General features: G+C 39.2%; 1 protein-coding gene and 1 pseudogene across 2 annotated transcripts in view; one reads left to right on the top strand and one right to left on the bottom strand.

Annotated features, from left to right (window-relative positions):
* Nucleotides 1–14,784, top strand: part of MCMBP (minichromosome maintenance complex binding protein) — a 69,605-nt gene that overhangs the window by 41,836 nt on the left and 12,985 nt on the right. The window contains exons 8-12 of one of the 2 annotated variants that reach the window (XM_059899162.1): nucleotides 581–681; nucleotides 6,696–6,874; nucleotides 7,216–7,339; nucleotides 8,516–8,633; nucleotides 13,763–13,928. In XM_059899162.1, coding sequence (XP_059755145.1) covers nucleotides 581–681; nucleotides 6,696–6,874; nucleotides 7,216–7,339; nucleotides 8,516–8,633; nucleotides 13,763–13,928 — 688 coding nt within the window. The remainder of the gene's footprint in view (nucleotides 1–580; nucleotides 682–6,695; nucleotides 6,875–7,215; nucleotides 7,340–8,515; nucleotides 8,634–13,762; nucleotides 13,929–14,784) is intronic. The other variant, XM_059899163.1, reaches the window with a different exon arrangement.
* On the bottom strand, nucleotides 2,327–3,437 carry LOC132350633 (Y-box-binding protein 1-like; annotated as a pseudogene).

Here is a 14,784-nt window from a genome sequence, read left to right on the forward strand (position 1 = left end):
CTTCAGTTATGTAGCACAGGAGCAAGAATTAGCACGTTTTTCCCTCCATGCTTCTCTTAGGTCTCACCAGTAGGAGGCTTTGACAGTTTCTAATATCCATCATGATAGACAGCTTTGAAAGTTTGGCTCTTTACTGTGAGAAACCTCATGGCCATTCTAAGTTTGTGTTAATCCTCCTAACACTGCATAGCTTGTGAATAAGTCCAAAGTTAATAATCGTGGGTTCTTCCCTTCTCTTGATGTAGTTAATAGATTTTGAGATAATATGTTTCTAGTTTTAGTTGACCATCATCCTTGGGAGAAAGCCTTTTCTCTGAATGTAGTGGGGAAACAGACATTGGCCAGGAGTCAGGAGGTCCCATGTTTTAGTTGTTAACTTATTTGCTCATTGCGGAGTGACTTCAGGTAAGTGCTTTACCTCTCTTGATTTCAATTTATCAAATAAAGGAGTTGCTTTGAGGTTCATTTTCTGATTTAAAATGCTAAGATAATATTATTACTTGAACTTTAAGACTAATATTGTATGCTTTTTTGGTGTTATTTAGTCCTAACAATGTGATTTTGTGTGACCTCTTGTTAGGTCTATGAAGACTGGGATTGTTTTAAAGTAAATGATGTTCTTGAGTTGTATGGCATACTATCTGTGGATCCCGTGCTAAGTATACTGAATAATGATGAAAGGTGAGTCTGTTTTGACATAATTACCCTCCAACTTTTCTGAAAGTTTGAAATTATAAAGAACTCCCTTTCTCCCTTCACCCAGATTTACAAGTTGTTAACACTTAAGCTCCATTTGCTTATTTTTATATACACGCATTTTTATATATACGTACACTTTTTGGAAACACTTGAGAGTAAGTTACGTATGTCATATCCTAAATACTTGTTGCATTCATATTTCCTAAGAACAAAGACCTCCTCGTATATAATCAGAGTATAGCTACAAAGTTTGGAAATTTGCTGTGAATACACAGTACACTGACCACAGACCACACTAAATTTCACTAATTGTCTCATTGCTGTTCTTTCTGACAGTCATTTTCTTGGTCCAGGATCCTTAGGGTCACTCGTTGCATTAACCTGGAGCAGTCTCCAGCTCTTTGTTGTCCTTCAAGGCCTTGACAACTTTTTCTATTCTTTCAGCTTATACAACAAAAAATTCATTTCTCACAGTTATGGAAGCTGGGAAATCCAAGGTTAAGACGCCAGTGTCTAGTGAGGGCCTTTTTCCTGGTTTGCAGATGGTTGTCTTCTTGCTGTGTCCTCACATGGCAGAGCAGAACCTTGACACTCTTCAAGTGTCTTCAAGGATGTCTCTCAGTTTAGGTTTGTCTGATGTTTCCGTGTGATTAGATTCTGGTTATACATTTTGGGCAGGAAACTACAAAGTGATGTATCCTTCTCAGTGTATCACACCAGCAGGTACAGTATCCCCTTACTGGTGAAGTTCTTTTTGATCTCTTGGTTACTTGTGGTACACACGTACATTAGTCTTTATATTATTTACAAGTCGGTATATCAGAAACCATGAGCTCACACTGTCTTCCTGGTTCCAGTTCAGTTCAGCTCCACAGCTCGGTGTCATCCTAGTCTTCCTCCTTTCCGTATTTGTAATTCCCTTTTCTAACAGAAAGAAACTTGACTCCCAGTATCCTCAGTATATTCTTTTGCTCAGGTTAAGGTGGTGTCTACCAGGTTTCTGTACTGTAAAGTTACTATTTTTCACTTTGTAGTTAACAGGTAATTTAGAGGGAGATACTTCAAGACCATATAATTTCCAGTTTCTCATTTAACTTTCACCCACTTATTTTAGCATTCATTGATGATTCTTGTTAGACTCAATTGTTACTCTGATGGTGATTTTCTGTTCAGTCATTCCTTCTACATTTATTCATTGGCATTCTACTGTAAGATTTCTGTCCTATTTATTCGTTCAAGTAATTTTTGTTTATGTTAGTGTGGACGTTAATCTGTTATTTATTTTGAGGCTCAAATTTTCCCATATTTGGCTACTGGGAGCCACTTTAAGCAGGCTTTGGGTCCTTATTTTTTTTTAATTATTATTTAAGACCTTATAACTGGTGCTTGCAGTTTGTTGACTTTTTTGAAAAAATCAAGCTGTAAACTTTTATTACAAATTAAAAATGAGGTTCTTAAGAAATCTCAACTTGACCAGATATGAAACAATTTAAAAACCTTTAAAGGTGTATTGAGAAAAACCAGGCTTTTTCTTTTTTTTTTTTTAAAACACGTTTGTCATTACCAAAAAGAGCCATCTTTTGGTAAAAATAATAAAAACCCCTTGCTGCTTAGATAATGCAGATAGTTCTGGTTATGTGGTCAACAGGCAAAAAGCAAGCACTTAAGGTCTTCAGCTCCAATCTTTTGTTCATTTCTTATTGCTGGAATTTCATATTCATTTCTTCTTGTTGGATGACTAAACCGGGTGATGGTAGAGATGGTAAGCCGGCATTTTCTCAGCCCTGCCCTGCTCAGCCTCGGGAGCGGGTGAATGCTTAGCTGGTGGATTGGCTGCTTTTGTCTCTTTGCCATCTTGTGGTTTAGGGTTTTCTGGGCGTCTGTGTTGGTAATTGAAGTTGCTGCGGTACCGATGTCGAGGTGGCTGCTGACGTTGGGTCTCATCTCCTTGATTTTCCTTATCTTCTTCTTTGTCGTCCTCTCTGGGCATCTTTGGCGAGGAGGGCACATTCTGTCTCGCTCCTCTAACTTGTTCTCCTGCACCCTGATTGTCAGCACTCTCCATCACTTCTCTCTGCACCGGAGGGTTGGAATGCTGTGGTCGACGCCCACAGGGTCTCCGCGTGCAGTAAGGGGGGCACCTTCGCCTGCAGTAGGGCCGGCGCTGTCGGGCCTGGCCTTCGGGAGCACTCTCCGATCCCTCATTCTTTTCCCCACTCTCAGTGTTCTGGTAATTCTGCGGGGGTTGCGTGGAGGACCCCTGCGACGTGGATAGTGTCTATGATGGTTATGGTCTGCTGCACATTTACTGCCTTGCGCTGGAACTCCCCCAGGGCCTGTAACATTTGCTGTCTGCGCACCCTTTTCTCCTTCAGCAACATCGAACTCCACAGTCTCTCCATCTAATGCACCGCGAAGGTACTTCCTGGGGTTCTTCTTTACAGCAGTCTGGTGTACGAATACATGTTCCTTGGTGTCATTCCTGTTGATGAAACCATATCTGTTTTTTACATTGAACCATTTTACTGTCCCCAGAGCCTTTGCTGCAATGACCTTCTTGTCCCCGCCGGCAGGCGGCGCTGAAGTGAGGCCGCCGGGGCCACCGCGCCCTGCGCCAATGCCAGTCTTGCCCATGCCCGTCGTGCCGGGCTTGGCAGCGGCGGCAGTGAGGGCGGGGGCTGGGCGGCGGGCGGCTGCTGGGCCTCGGCCTCGCTGCTCATGGTTGCGGCAATGGTGAGTGGGGCCCGCAGTGGCAGTGGGGCTGCTCGGGGCTCTCCGGGGTCCGCTCCCGCTCCCGATCGAACTCTGGGTTCTTTTTGACATGACCTTATCTTACCATTTTTGAACATATATTTTCTGATGCATTAAGCTGTTTCAGCCTCATCTTGTACTTCCCATGCTTCAGCCTCAGTATCAGCCCTTTTTCCAAGGAGCACCTGTTTCTTTTAGTGAGGAATTTTATTTAAAAAATCAGGATTTGAGTACTGGTGTGCTCATTGGTACTGAGTTGGCATTGCTTCTATGCCGTTTCAGCAGAGCTAGGAAATAAATATATACGTACTCACACATGCATACGTTTATATACACACATCTACATATATTTTTATATTATTTACAATATCAGAAACCATGAGCTCACACTGTCTTCCTGGTTGCAGTTCAGTTCAGCTCCAAAACTCGGTGTCATTCTAGTCTTCCTCCTTTCCGTATTTGTAATTCCCTTTTCTAACAGAAAGAAACTCGACTCCCAGTATCCTCAATATATTCCTTTGCTCAATTCTATGATATAGTAGAGTCCCCCTTACTTTGATTTTGCTTTCCATGGTTTCAGTTACCTACAGTCAACCGCTGTATGAAAATATTAACTGGGAAATTCCAGAAATAAACAATAAGTTTTAAATTGCATACCTTTCTTAGTAGCGTGATGAAATCTCAAGTTGTCCCACTCCGTCCTGCCCAGGACGTGAATCATCCTTTTGTCCAGGGTATGCCATCCGTTAGTCACTTAGTAGCCATCTCAGTTATCAGATCGATTTTCCAGGTATCACAGTGCCTGTATTCAAGTAACCCTTATTTTACTTAATAATGGCCCCAAAGCACAAGAGGTAGTGATCCTGGCAATTTGAGTATGCCAAAGAAAAGCTGTAAAGTGCTTTATTTTAAAGTGAAAAGGTAAATTTTTTTGACTTATACGGAAAGAAAAAAAAACGTATGCTGAGGTTGTTAAGATCTACAGTAAGAACAGTAGAAGATTATGTGAAATTGTTGAGAAGGAAAAGGAAATTAGTGCTAGTTTTGCTTTTGCATCTCAACCTGCAAAAGTTAACAGTCACGGTATGTGATAAGTGCTTAGTTAAGATAGAAAAGGCATTAAATTTGTACAATAAGATATTTTGAGAGAGAGAAACCACATTCACATAACTTTTATTACAGTATATCATTATAATTGTTCTATTTTTATTATTAGTTATCATGGTTAATCTCTTACTGTGCCTAATTTGTAAATTAAACTTTATCATAGGAATGTATATATAGGAAAAGACATACTATATATGAGGCTCAGTACTATCCACAGTTTCAGGCATCCACTAGGGGTTTTGGAATGTATTCCCTGCTGATAAGAGGGGACTGCTATGCAGAGAAGGTAATTTCAGAATCGATAACCCATACCACTGCAAAAAACAAACCTAGTAACTTGAGTTCATTATTTGTTTCCAAATCTTTTTATTTTAGAATGAGAGTGTATATATAGTCAGCTGTGTTCCAGAGTGACTTGGGTGACCTCCTCCCACTTCAGTGCTGTGCTAGTTGTTATTCATTATACATAGTTAGGTTCATTTGTTTCCATTGTGCTTCACTGCAGAGTTTTCCCTCTGTCCTTACTGGTTTCTGTACTTAAAGATAAGTATAGAAAACATGGAAATTGTTGCCAAAATCAAAACTGTATAAAAAGAATGTAGGAATGTCATTCCCCACTACCCTCATCTCCTCTACCCTGCTCCCACCCATGCTCTGTAGGGCAGGAGAGCGAGGCTTCATCTGCCGCTCCCCGTTGCTCGCGTTACCACCTGGACCACTCCCCCAACCCCTGCACCCTCCACTCGCCCGCCCATCTGTGGGAAAATTGTCTTCCATGAAACTGGTCCCTGGTGCCAAAAAGGCTGGGGACTGCTGCTGTAGGGAACCAGCCTCAGTTCTGCTTTTATCCTTCCTGTATCTCTTTTTTTCAAAAACAGATACATATATATTTTTTTCCTCACTTACCCTTATATAAAAGGGGGGCATGGTATATGTACTCTTTTACATATTTTTTTCCCCTCACTTAATATATTCTGAAAATCCAGATCATCCTCATTCTTTTTTATTTTGTTTTGAGGTTGGCAAAAGAAAGGAATTATATTCTGCCCCTACAGTAGAGTTTTTTGTTAAATATTGGACAGTCATCTTGGTTTTCCATAGGAAGAACTTATTTTTTCACACTTAAAAAATGATGCAAAACAGACATTTTAAACAACTTTAAATAAACTTAAATAACAGTTCCATAATAATGGCATACAAAATTGCTTGTCTTGGCTGTTTCTGGTTATGGTGAATTTCCTGCTTCATGAGTTACTTCATTTATGGAGGCATTTTAGTACACAGACTGAGCCAGATGGCCTGGGTTGGGATCCTGGTTTGGCCACTTACTGGCTTTGTGACCTTAGACTTAACTTCTACAGTGGCTTGGTTTCCTCATTATACATGAGGGTGGTTGTGAGGTTTTAATGAATTTGTGTGTGCAAAGTGAAGAACATTGCCCAGCATGTGGTACACACTATATAAAGGTTGTTGGTATCATTCTTGTATTTAAGGAAGATGGTGATATGAATTGATTACTCTCTAGAGTCAGTCTGTAAAGTCTAAAAACATTTTAGTCATTTGTTTCAATCATCTCACAATAAATCTATCATCTGGTAATTTATTTAGCAAATCTGAAAAACTCACACTTCCTTTTCACTGCTTGTCTATTCACTATTCAAGAGAGCTATCACGTAAGAATAAAATTTAGGAAGAAAAATTAGCAAGAGAGATGAATGGATTCTTCACACTGAATAGTAGACACCTGATGGCTTTTAAGGAAGAGACCCCCATTTTTGAGACATGCGATGAAGTATTTGATGTCCCAGCTAATAGCTTAAGAAAGGGTGTCTGCATTTTGAAGTAACTTGATGAGTGATATGCTGTATCCCATTTGTTGCAGTTACAGCACACTCAGTAAAAATGTTATTGATCTTGAAGAATAGAATAAATACATTATCTCATAATATGGCCAAAGTAGCCTGAAATCTGTGATGTAACTGTTTACAAGGAAGAGGAGCATTTTCTGCTCTTTAAGGAGATGTGCAGGTGAAATTGTTCTTGGCTTGAGTTCTCATTTTATTTTCAGAGATGTGTGTTATTTTTACATCTATACAGCTGCCGCCTCTGTGAACTGAAGCTCTGTCATCTCTCCACAGGGATGCCTCTTCGCTGCTAGATCCAATGGAATGCACAGACACAGCCGAAGAACAGAGAGTGCACAGTCCTCCTGCCTCCTTAGTGCCAAGAATCCATGTGGTTTTAGCCCAGAAGTTGCAGCACATCAACCCTTTACTGCCTGCTTGCCTTAACAAGGAGGAGAGCAAAACCTGTAAGTGTAAGTGCTAAAGCCTCGTGGCCCAGAGACTTACCCAGCATGTGAGAGCTGCGTGGTGGAGCTGTCAGTCAGGTTCTCGGTCGTCAGAATAAATTTCTCCAGCGGTCACCATTTCTTTGCCCCATTTTCCTTTGTGTTAATTCTCTTCATTAAAATGAGGCCCCCCCCAAAAGGTATACACGCTGTCTTATTTCGACAACTGGCATCGCTTACTGACCAATATTTTAAGTCCATACTAGTCATCTACTGACGTTCAGTGCTTTGTTCCAGTTACTTCTTAACCTAAGAGACATGAGAGGAACTGGTTTGTGTTCTGAATCTGGTCTCCCTTCTCTCTCCAGTTGTTTCCAGTTTCATGTCTGAATTGTCTCCAGTCAGAGCAGAACTGCTTGGGTTCCTCACTCACGCCCTTTTGGGAGACAGTTTGGCTGCTGAATATCTTATATTACATCTCATTTCTACAGTGTAAGTACTCTGTTCCTGGTGGGAATTAAGGGAGTTTGGTGTTCTGTTGAGAGGGGAAAAGAACAGAAAGGTTTCTGTTTTTGTTTATTAGGCTTCATCACCAGATGGTTATTTGTTCAGTGTAACAGGTGTTATACCAAATCACAGAAATTCCTTTTTCAACTTTTCTCAGTGTCACATGTAGCATTTTGATTGTACCTCCTTAAATTTAAGAGCAAAAATCAGATAAAGAACCTGGCCAATGAGTAAAATGAGCTGTTTTATCCTTTTTGCATTCTGAATTCTCTGTTTATACATCCCAAGGCTCTGTGAGGTCCATTGGGTGTACATCTCACTTGTATCCGTGGACTTGTGCCCCGCTCCCTTTCACTTCACTACAGCTCTTTGTTTTCTGATTTCAAAATAACATGTGTGCCTTCAACAAGTTCCAAGAGCATAAAGAAGAAAATTGAAATTGTCTGTAATCTCACCACTTAAAGATGATCTCACTTAACAGATCTTGGTACCTGTTCATATCATCTTTTTTTGTTTACATATGTATCCATCCCTACTTAGATCTCAATTATACTCTAAACAGATCATTATCTTGCTTTTATCATTTATGTTAAGCGTTTCCTATCATAATTCTTCTTGAACCTCTTAATGGCTGTGCAGTATTTCATTACAGACAGTTGTACTTTTTCCCTAAATGTTAGGTTTTCCTACTTTTTCTCTGTTTAAATAATCCTCCACTAAACATCTTTGTACTACAAATCTTTCCTCAGGTAGGATTTGAGACGATAGTACATGATGGTTGAGAGCATAGACTCTGGAACCAAACTACCTGGGTTCAAATTCAGCTCTGTCACTTCCTGGCTATGTGAATGTGGGCGTGTTTCTTAAAATTTCTGTGTCTCAGGTTTCTCATCTGTAAAATGAAAATAATAATACCTACCTCACAGTGTTTGGGAATTAAATGAGAAAGCATTTAAGTACTTAGAACAGTACCTGGCACGTGCCCAGCACTTAAATATTGGCTATTATTTTTATTGTTGTTTCTGATTAAAAAAACAACTGATCAGAGTGATCTGCTTTAATTTTAATGACAGTATTAAGCTAATTTTTCTTCGTTTGCTTTTTGATGGAGATCAGGAAATCACCTGAGTATCTTATTGGTTGATATCTTTTTTTTTCTAGATATACAAGAAGAGATGTTCTTCCACTAGGAAAATTTACGGTTAACTTGAGTGGGTGTCCACGGAATAGTACCTTCACGGAACACTTATATCGAATTATTCAACATCTAGTTCCAGCAGTAAGATCAATATAAATATGTATTATAAGCTTAAGTACACTTTAAACGTCCATCTAATTGTCTTTCATTCAACCCAAATATTTAACTTTGAGATGTTAACAGACCTCATTAAGGGGAAACAAAGCCTGCCTAGTTTCATAATTTAAAATGTACTAACTCCTAAACATTTCACGTTTCCTTTATTGCCTTAGCACAGGCTTCTTCAAGTAACAACACAACTGTAGTAACTCCCTTAACATTGCACTCTCCGTTGATGCCAATTTGTTTGTACAATTTGGTATCCTTTGTGTGATTTAAAATCGTAAATCTAAGTAAACTCTAAATTATAGGAGCATAATTCTTTTAGTTGAGGTAATAACTTTATCTCTACTGCCCCAGTTTTAATTCCTGTTCGGAAAGTCAAGCTACCTTTATTTGCCAGGACATCTGGAACGCAGTGTTTGTGTGGTAGTAAGCTCTTGGGGACAGGGTAATAGCTTCCAATTAGTTGTGTGACTGGCAATGCCAATCACTTCTTACTTTGGAAATTTAAGAGGTTGAAACAGATCATTCATTTAACCAGTGTTTATTGTCTTCTGGGCTCTTAAGAAACAGCAGTGGACTAAACAGACCAACATTTCTCACTCTCCTTGACTCACTTTACACTGTTAAAAAGTTATTGAGAACTCAAAGAGATGTTTTTTGGGTTTTTATTATCAATTTACCATATTAGAAGTTAAAACTAAAAACATATTAAAATATTCATTGAAAATCGATTACATATGAACAGAAGTAAAATATTTTTGTAAAAAATAGCCATTTTTCCAAACAAAAAAATATTAGTGATAAAAGTGACATTGTTTTAAATTTTTGCCAGTCTCTCTAGTGTCTGGATTAATAGAAGACAGCTGGATTGTCGTATCTGTTCCTGCATTCAGTCTATCGTAACATGATGTTTTGACTGGAGTATATGAAGGAATGCTGGCCTTACACAGATGAAAAAGTAGTTGGCAAAGGAAGGACTTTTAATGGCATTTTCAGATAACTGTACATATTCTTCTGATACTAGACCAAAACTGTGCATATGGCATTTTCTTCAAGGATAGTTGTGTGAAATCTGTAATCTCATCAATGAACTTTTCATACTCTGCTATCGTAAATGCATTGGTCTGTCTTGCACATTGAATGGATCTTTTATCCATGTGTGATTTTGACCTCATGGACCCCATAAAAGGGTTTCAGCAACTCCCTGGGAGTGCCCTGGACTACATTTTGAAAATTACTGAAGGGGTTTCAGCAACTCCCTGGGAGTGCCCTGGACCACATTTTGTTGGTGGTGGAAGACCAACAAATAATAAATAACATATATAGTATGTCACTGAAGTGCCATGGAGAACAGTAAAGGCCCAGGGGAAGGGGATAGGGAGCGCTGGGGGTTGGGCCAGGGTGGAGTTGCTGACATGTACAGCGTGTTGGGGAAGCCCTCTCCAGGGTGGAGTTCAGGGAGAGATTTGATGCAAGCCCAGGATCAAGACACAGGGCCGTGTTGGGGAAAGTGTCTGTCCTGTGCAGGGAACAAGTTCAGGGTCTGAGCGCGGTGTGCTGGGCATGTTTGAGGAACGCCAGCCCGAGGGGCCGGTATACTGCCATGGAATGAGTGCTGGGGAGGGAGCGTAGGACGTGAGGTCTGAGTGGCAGCCTAGGGCCACTCAAAGCTTGAGGCCAAGATTTAAGTAGCACATACTTGGGACATGAATTATATTTTTAAGTATGAAAGTGATATGAGGAAAGTACTCAAGATTCTTGCATGGTAAGGTATTTCCATTTTGTTCTTTTTGTTCTACATCACTTTGTAGTGGTTTGTTTACTGTTTCATTTTTACCATATCCCACTCCCTTATATTACTCTTATGTTTGTGTCTAGCCAGCACTGAACTTTTTCTAAACACTTGCCTTTTTAATATCTTATTTAGTTTTCGCAGCAGTGAGTGTGAGTGGCCTGCTTTTGCTTATATGGAGCTGCATCCTGCTCTATGCCACCTTTTGTTTTGACAGACTCTGTTTCTTTTGGGGTCATTTCCTTGTATCTATAATATGACCACCCCCCCCGCGCCCCGCTTTCTTTGAATTACTGAGCCAAAGTGCAAAAATCCTCTGCATTTTGAAAATACATCTTCTCTCTTCCTTGACATCCTTCCCCACCCCAGTCTCCACCTGTACCACACATACTTTTTTTTTTTAATCTATTCTTTATTCTTTTTTTTTTTTTTTTTTTACTTAATTAATTAATTTATTTTTGGCTGTGTTGGGTCTTCGTTTCTGTGCGAGGGCTTTCTCTAGTTGTGGGAAGCGGGGGCCACTCTAAATCGCGGTGCGCGGCCCTCTCACTGTCGCGGCCTCTCGTTGCAGAGCACAGGCTCCAGACGCGCAGGCTCAGTAATTATGGCTCACGGGCCTAGCTGCTCCGCGGCATGTGGGATCTTCCCAGACCAGGGCTCGAACCCGTGTCCCCTACATTGGCAGGCAGATTCTCAACCACTGTGCCACCAGGGAAGCCCCATACTTCTTTATGGTCCAGAGTGATTGTAGAGTACACTAGAGTGTACTGGAGTACAACGCAGGGTGCCGAGGGCACTGAGTGTGGTGGGCTCAGGAAGACTGAGGGAGGTGCAGGTGGGCTTAACTGATTTTCTACTGCTGAGACTGGGTGAGGAGGCAGCGTCTCCCGGGTGGAGCAGGTTCCGAGACCCACAGCGCTGATGATAGTGTGGAGTCCTCCACACCTCAGGCCTCCTTGGAGCAATTTATTCAGAGGTCTGCAGCTGTCTATGCTGAATGGATATGTTTTATTTTATTTTCAAAATTTATTAAAAATTTTTTAAATGGAAGTATAGTTGATATATAATATTATATAAGTTACACGTGTACAATATAGTGGTTCACAAATTTTTAAAAAATTGAAGTACAGTTGATTTACAGTGTTGTGTTTCAGGTGTACAGCAGAGTGATTCAGTTACACATACATATATATCTATTTTTTTCTCAGATTCTTTTCCCTTATAGGTTATTACAAAATATTGAGTATACGTCCCTGTGCTATACAGTAGGTCCCTGTTGGTTATCTGTTTTATATGCAGTAGTGTATTATGTTAATCCCAAACTCCTAATTTATCCCTCCAACCCCCAACCCTTTCCCCTTTGGTAACCATAAGTTTGCTTTCTGTGTCTGTGGGTCTACTTCTGTTTTGTATATAAGTTCATTTGTATCTTTTTTTTTTTTTTAAGATTCCACATATAAGTGATATCATATGATATTTGTCTTTGTCTGGCTTACTTTACTTAGTATGATGATCTCTAGATCCATCCATGTTGCTGCAAATGCCATTATTTCATTGGCTTTTATGGCTGAGTATTCCATTGTATATATGTACCACATCTTCTTTATCCATTCATCTGTTGATAGACATTTAGGTTGTTTCCATGTCTTGGCTATTGTGAATAGTGCTGCTATGAACAAAGGGGTGCATGTATCTTTCTGATTTAGAGTTTTGTTTGTATGCCCAGGAGTGGGATTGCTGGATCCTTTGGTAATTCTATTTTTAGTTTTCTGAGGAAACTCCGTACTGTTTTCCATAGAGGCTGCACCAACTTACATTCCCACCAACAGTGTAGGAGGGTTCCCTTTTCTCCACACCCTCTCCAGCATTTATTATTTGTAGACTTTTTGATGGCCATTCTGACCAGTGTGAGGTGACATCTCATTGTAGTTTTGATTTGCATTTCTCTAATAGCAATGTTGAGCATCTTTTCATGTGCCTTTTGGCCATGTGTATGTCGTCTCTGGAGAAATGCCTACTTAGGTCTATGTCCACTTTTTGATTGGGTTTGTTATTTTGATACTGAGCTGTATGAGCTGTTTGTATATTTTGGAAATTAGGCCCTTGTCAGTTGCGTCATTTGCAAATATTTTCTCCCATTCTGTAGGTTGTCTTTTCATTTTGTTTATGGTTTCCTTTGCTGTGCAAAAGCTTTTAAGTTTAATTAGGTCCCATTTGTTTATTTTTGTTTTTATTTCCATTACTCTAGGAGACAGATCCAAAAAAGATATTGCTGCCATTTATGTCAGAGTGTTCTGCCTATGTTTTCCTCTAGGAGTTTTATGGTATCCAGTCTTACATTTAGGTCTTTAATCCATTCTGAGTTTATTTTTTTATATGGTGTTAGAGAATGTTCTAATTCATTCTTTTACATGTGGCTGTCCAGTTTTCCCAGCAACACTTATTGAAGAGACTGTCATTTCTTCATGGTATATTCTTGCCTCCTTTGTTGTAGATTAATTGACCATATGTTTGTGGGTTTATTTCTGGGCTTTCTATTCTGTTCCATTGATCTATATTTTTGTTTTGTGCTAGTACCATACTGTTTTGATGACAGTAGCTTTGTAGTATAGTCTGAAGTCAGGGAGCCTGATTCCTCCAGCTCCATTTTTCTTAAGATTGCTTTGGCTATTTGGGGTCTTTTGTGTTTCCATACAAATTAAAAAAAATTTTTTCTAGTTCTATAAAAAAACGCCATTGGTAATTTGATAGGGATTGCATTGAATTTGTAGATCACCTTGGGCAATATAGTTTGGTGTTTGTCCTCTCCTCTCGCGATCACTGATTTAGATATCGTATTTGTGTATGGATGATTTCCTACTTCTACTGTATGTTTACCTTTACTGGTGAATGTGATTTTAATTCAGGGAGCACAGAGGAAAATTAAGCTTTTCTCTCTCCGTCTTGATGTGTAAATAAACATTTTATTTTCTGTTTTGTTAGCCTGTGGTCAGTTAAAGAAGTTAAGCCTCTGAATATTTGATATATATATCAGTTGTCTATCATTTGTTTCTGGTTCACTGGTAAAATAAAAAATATTCTTCAAGAATACTGAACAAGACAGCTGAGAATAAAGCAGCTCATAGAATCAGAAATTCTTATGATGGAGAAATTTTTGTTTCTAAGAGCTCAAGAAACCATGAGACTGCTTACTCCCTTAGAAATAATAAGCTCTTTCTTTCCATTATAAAATGTAGTGTTTAACTCCAAATATATATTTTCTTAAAAGAGGGAAACTTAGTTCCTTGATCATTAAAAAAATTTCTCTTTGCAGTCTTTTCATCTGCAGATGACTATAGCGAACATGAACCACTTGAAATTCATTCCCCACAAAGACTACACAGCCAATCGCTTGGTCAGCGGGCTCCTCCAGCTGCCCAGCAATACTTCTCTTGTAATTGATGAAACTCTCCTGGAACAGGGGCAGCTGGACACGCCAGGTGTGTGCACGGACGTTGTCCTTCCATTTCTAACTCCCAGCAAAGCCAGGCGTGGTAATGATTTTCTAAGGAATAACTGAACAAAGACAAATTCACACTTCACAAGTATTTAAGACAAAGGCTTGGTCTGTGAATTTGGTTAAAGCATATATCATTAACAAATAAATTGTGTACATCAACTATGTTTTGTGATAGTTTGAAAATAGTATGATAATCCACCAAGTAAGTAGCAGGTAGCTTTTTAAAGGCTGAAAAGGGAGGAGGTTTTGCCTTTAGTCCTATATTACCTCAAAAGAAAAGTTGTAGAAAAGATCTAATAAAACATTTTTTACCAGCCAATGTGATTTAAAAATTTTTTTTCAAAGAATCTCTGAAAAAATATTTAGTAGATCAGATGGCTCGCACTAACCTCAGTTATGGAACATGTTATTAAATTACAAGAAAGCAGATTGCTTTATCTATGCTCAGATGAGAATTAAGAAGACACTTTGCTGGTGGTAAGTTCAAGAGGTAAAAATAGAAAAAATAGTGTAGACTGGGTAGAATTAAGGCAAAGGTGAGTATAAATTCAGTAAAATTCAGTAACCTTATCTCTGTATAAAAATAGTTTTGGTTCTACCAGATTATTTTAGCCCTGTGAAGATGCCCCATACAAAATAATCATACTTTTATCGGGAACTATTTTATATCTAATTGCACACCAGATGCTTGGTATTAGATTTGGGGTGGGTGGGGGAGGAATCTTGGCTCCAGAAATATGTTTGTCTAGCTTGACAGATATTATCTGTGAAGCCTATTAATTAATGAACATTTAGAAGATTGAACAGTGCCTCATATACTTTTTTTAAAGCAGTAG

The sequence above is a fragment of the Balaenoptera ricei genome, chromosome 16, assembly GCF_028023285.1.
Source record: "Balaenoptera ricei isolate mBalRic1 chromosome 16, mBalRic1.hap2, whole genome shotgun sequence".
Classification (NCBI taxonomy): domain Eukaryota; kingdom Metazoa; phylum Chordata; class Mammalia; order Artiodactyla; family Balaenopteridae; genus Balaenoptera; species Balaenoptera ricei.